Here is a 5,495-nt window from a genome sequence, read left to right on the forward strand (position 1 = left end):
TTAATTGTCTACTAATATATCTTTTAGAGCATAATTATTTGATACTTTTACTTCATTTGGTAAAGAATTTTCCCATTTGAGTCTACATTATCTTTGTCCAAAGTTGATGAATAAAGTCTGATTATATAAAGAAAAAGAAAAACCCATAAAACAGTGGAGTAGTTGAAGAAAAGAGAGAGAGAGAGAGAAAAAAAAGGATGGAATTTTTTTATTTTTTATTTTTTTAAAGGAGAGCACGTGCTGCATTCCGAAGTATAATTAAAGTTGTGTACTTACATACTGAAATTTTAGAACCAAATTGCTAATAGAAAGTAGTTACTTTATGGAAACTCTAATTGAGCAAACAAGGTCTGGTCACAACTTGCATTTAATCAAATATTTATAAAACCAACTCCTGAATTATTAGACCTTACATTTTATAATAATAGAAATAACAATAATGACAAATCGAATATTATTTTCTATAAATTCGAAATAAGTTGTAATCTTTAATTTTTCCCTCATCATTATCTCCAACTTCCGTGAAAATGAATTTTTTAATGTTACGTATCTATCTAAGTTGTAATTATCGTAAAACAAAAAAAAAAAAAAATAATAATAATAAATAAATAAATAAAATTGTAATATGAAGCAAAAGAGAAGAGAAGTTACCCAATTGGCGTAGATAGTCACATAAATAACTTTTAATTCTCCATCAAAAAATAAATAAAATTTTAATTTCTTTCTTCATAATATAATATTGTATTTAGTCTATCTTACCATACACAGGCATAATCAATCATGCTACATTTACATTTTCTTTGTCATCAAGTTTGGCAAAATAGACTGAACTGAAACTGATAAAATACTTCTCTCATTTAATCAATCTTTGTCAAAGTCTATCTCACCAGTTACCATACATACAATCTTTTAAGTATATTGGTAAAATATGAACTGAAACTGATAGATAGCCTACATTTTTCTCTCATTTAATCAATCCTTGTCGAAAAATTCAAGTTAAACAAATCCAACATGCATTCTACGAAAATATATGAAAGGGGAGAAAACTCTCTTGAATTTAACAGTACAATTAAATAACAATTATCTCTCTGGATTAGAAACTTTCAAAGTATTTACTACTACATAGAAATTAACATTTTCAAAAATAATATTATGAACAAAAATTCCGGTGAAGAATGTATGATAATTGACAAATAACCATAATAATCTACATTTATTGAGGCCTAAATTGCTAGTAACCATATTTATTTGTTAATATTTAGCATTTTCCATCAATCAGGCACCATCAGTTTGTGATCAATGATCACCAAGAGTGCAAGAATACAGTAACACCACGTAGGGATGCCAACATTGTCTAGAAATGAGTTATGAAAGTCTACAATAACTATTTCAAAAAGAAACCATTCCAAAAATAAGTACACTACCAACTGGCGCATCCATTTTCTACAGAGTCTACATAGAATCCAAGTTCCCCCACCCTCCTGCCCAAGTCCCCCTTTGGCCACTCACGATTCATGTTAACTTGCAAAAATGTAGCAAGCTAAGAATTTCATCAACAAATATATGACTGCGGAAGGTTGTGTTTTAAAATTCAGCAAATAATCATCATTCAACTTTGGCAATGCCTCCACCGAACATGCTGCTATCGGCTACAGTCTCTCTCACAAGCCTAAGGATTGGTATCAAATATAAGTGGGTGAATATTGGTAATGAGCTCAATATAATTGATTACCTATAAGTTAATAATTCAGAAGAGGATAAAGCTATCACAGAGAAAAAGAATAGTACCTTGCTAATTTATCTTGAGATGATTGCAAAATAAAAATGGAGAGCATAAACGAAAGTGTAAGACCTGATTGTGCAAAACCAGCAGACAGTGAGAAATAAGAACTAAATGCCAATCATCAAATTTGGGTATTTGCCATTCCAAAAGCATGTTTACCTGATCCAAAGAGAACATATAATCCAGAAGCCACGTCAATTTCTGACTGCTCTTCCCTATCATAAATCAGAACATATTGTTATAAAACATCAATTATGATATGTGAAAGAAATGAATCGGAAATGATAAAAGCTGAGACATAGGCACTAGATGCCGATCAGTTATTTTGGACCAAAAATAGTTCTCAACATGCTGAACTTGTACACAAGGCTGATGCTCAACTCAAAAATGCATGTCTTTAGCACTGGCATCTAATTGTTAATCCTCGAAAGGAGAAGATTAAGTAAATTTTGGACAGCACTGAGCAATACTTCAGATTGGACATTTGTAAACATACAGAAACAAATTCGAAAAGCACAAGCAAGCAAGAAGCAAGTTCACATCATCCAAGTTGGCATCCGTAAACTGCAATATATCAGCAAGCTTTTACAGGAATACAATTGCCTGGTTCAAAAGAGTGGGTTTGAATGCTTTTCCTGCATGAATTACTTTCCACTTGATATGTGTTAAATAAGTTCAAAAATATGCAATCAACAGTTAGTCAAATATGAAATGAATCAAATGATGGAACAGACTAGTGCAGAACATGCTAAACATATCGTCCATAGAGAATCAAGCATAACTCCCTGATAGAACCCAAGTTGCTGCTGCCCAACTGTTGGAGGTTAATTGTACTCCATGGATGATCAATTAAATTGTTTATTGGAATATTGAATGAACATAAATGACAACAAGGCTCAGGCTATTCAAGAGGCCTGATCTCTCCACTATTTTCCCAATACTTCACTTCTTGAATGAAAATCCCAATTTCCCCTTATTCCATTTATAGACAATCTACTAGCTTTCTATTACTCTTTTGCCCTTTTTGCTAACTAAATATGGAATACTCTAGAGTAGTTGATGACTTGGCAGCAATGTGATTGGATATCTATCATTACCCGCAGCCTTGAAATCCACCTTGTCCTCAAGGTGGAGATGTGTTTCAACATTAAAATTTGAAATTTCATACAACGGAATCACTTCTTTGGCAAGAATCCCCACCAAGGCAAATGCTGAAATGCAATTTTTAAATCTCAATGTGGTTAAAAAGTTCTGGCGTCGACCACCTACACTTAGAATGTATCCATACAAATCCCATAAACAATCGCACTCCTTTGCGGGCTTTCCAATTTTCGAACCCAATGGCCCGAAATAAAATTGTAGCTAATCGCACTGTTAACAATCACGATCATAGGGCGTTGTTCAATTTGCCCCTGGAGTTTCATCATCCTTGGACGCTCTTCCTTTTCCCTCTCTCCTATAGTCATCATCGTCGGTAAGAGCACAGCGACTACTGTGGATTTTGGAACGATCGCGGCTGGATTTGATGTGTGGACCGGACTGAATTGGGTGTTTGGATTTGGGCTGTGGGTATTTGCTTTAATCTTATATGGGTTGTAAGCTAAGTGGGCCTGCTTCATGGAGTTATTGCGGCTTTCCACCATTTGGACCTGTTCCCTAATAAAACCCAGCCCTCGTTGTTGAATATGGCACAGTTTCTCATCATGGTCCAAGCCTACGAAATCCATTAATTTTCCATCGTTATTCTCCTGCTTCAGCCAATTCATAGAGATCCATTCCAAGACCTGCAAAGACCTTTTTTCCTCCAACGATGGTAATAACAAGATTTCAATTAATCTCCTTTCTATCCCGATTTCATCCAATTTGGGTTCTTCAACTTTTTCAGTTTTCCCAATTCGGCCCATCCAGATTCGTTCAATGATCTCTCCCTTCTCAATTTGTTGATCAATCCATTTGGACACGTAACTATTCCAATTGTCAAAAACTTGTCCTTCATCAGCATTGAAGATTAACATGTTCCCAGCATACTTGTAGCCTCCAACCTGTGCAATTAAGCAGGAAATCTCTGTCATTGTCTCTTCAATTTCTACTCTCAAAATCCTGAAGTCCAATAACACTCCCTGCCCTCTTTTTCTAAATGCCTTCACCATAGATTTCCTAAAAACTCAAGCTTCATTCGACCTCTTATTTGGAGGACCTTTTTCCATTGGCGTGGGTGGACGTACGGTGACCGCAGTGGTATTTGAGACAACAATGGGTGCTGGACTGGAAATATAAGTCATCTGATAAGGGAAAGCGTGAGAGGTGAAATTTATATCTGGGCTTCGAATGTTACCTTTGCTTCTATTTGGGTCAGAATTGAATTTGGCTTGCTTTAGAGCTTTATTGCAGTCCTCAATTCTTTGAGCCTCTTCCACAATTTTCGCCCAACCCTTTAGTATTATACAATTTTACTTCAGACATATCTGACAGTTTCTCCTCATTGACGAAGTTCTCCCTCAGCACTGTCCGGCAATGGCACTGATAAGTTTTCAATTAATCTTCAGCTTCCTTTGACAGTGGGTTCTTTACTTTGAATCCAGATGTCTATGCTTGCCCCAGTTTCATCAGAATAGGGTGGAATTCCAGAGGTGTGGGTGATTTTAGGTGAAGTAGCGGCCAATCCCCACTCCTTCCTTTCTGGTTCCTGTCCCTCCAATATTTTTATTATGAAATCCATTTTCTCCATCATCCTAGTCATCGCCGCCTTCATTTCAGATTTCAGTGTTTTCAGATCTTCCTGTACTTCTGACTGTATTCCATCAATTTTCGTCTCCAATTTATGAACTCTACCTTCTACCTGGTTTTCTTCATCGAATGTAATACCCCAAGCCAGAATGATTGCTCTGATACCATTTCGATAGAACCCCAATTGCTGCTGCCCAACTGTTGGAGGTTAATTGTACTCAATGGATGATCAATTAAACTGTTTATTGGAATATTGAATGAACATAAATGATAACAAGGCTCAGGCTATTCGAGAGGCCTGATGTCTCCACTATTTTTCCAATACTTCACTGCTTGAATGAAAATCCCAATTTCCCCTTATTCCATTTATAGACAATCTACTAGCTTTCTATTACTCTTTTGCCCTTTTTGCTAACTAACTATGGAATACTCTAGAATAGTTGATGACTTGGCAGCAATGTGATTGGATATCTATCACTCCCGTCCATGCATAGAAATTCAATATCCAAGTATTTGTTACAGCAAATTGATTAAACAAGTTCCTACTTTTAAAATATATCATTCAATCACTAAACTACTAGGTTTGTGGTACAAGAAATAAGTCAGATAACAAATAACGTAGACTTACATATTACAATAACTAAATATTCATTATGAATCCTACAAATGGCTGTATATAAAGCCTGACAATCATATTAAAAGATAGCCACAAGAAACAGAGATTTACCAAGTATATCTGACAAGAATATGCTTTGGCCATAGCTGCTGATCCCAAAATTGTTTGTGAATGTCGGGATGAATTTCTAAATCTGCTTAACACAAGTAAATATTAGCCTGAGGCTGTTTAACAATTTGGTCGGATGCAAGCCTCATCCAAAAGAAAGAACAAATAATAGATCAAATCATCTTCAGCATGACAGACTAATCGCCGTAACTTCAAATTTTCTTCGCTCACAAAGACTAAAAATAAAGATAATAAAACTAT

The 5,495-nt window shown here is 35.2% G+C and overlaps 1 protein-coding gene across 1 annotated transcript in view; it reads right to left on the reverse strand.

Moving 5' to 3' along the window:
* Positions 1-1,319: 1,319 nt before the first annotated feature.
* The window catches only part of LOC111395885, a 9,977-nt gene continuing 5,801 nt past the window's right edge, over positions 1,320-5,495 (reverse strand). Inside the window, exons 6-9 of the mRNA XM_023022088.1 lie at positions 5,238-5,319; positions 1,943-1,998; positions 1,789-1,852; positions 1,320-1,669 (exon numbers count right to left, since the gene is read on the reverse strand). Of these exons, the coding sequence (XP_022877856.1) occupies positions 1,606-1,669; positions 1,789-1,852; positions 1,943-1,998; positions 5,238-5,319 (266 nt within the window). The 3' untranslated portion in view covers positions 1,320-1,605. The remainder of the gene's footprint in view (positions 1,670-1,788; positions 1,853-1,942; positions 1,999-5,237; positions 5,320-5,495) is intronic.

This window comes from Olea europaea, chromosome 6 (assembly GCF_002742605.1).
Source record: "Olea europaea var. sylvestris chromosome 6, O_europaea_v1, whole genome shotgun sequence".
In the NCBI taxonomy this organism is placed as follows: domain Eukaryota; kingdom Viridiplantae; phylum Streptophyta; class Magnoliopsida; order Lamiales; family Oleaceae; genus Olea; species Olea europaea.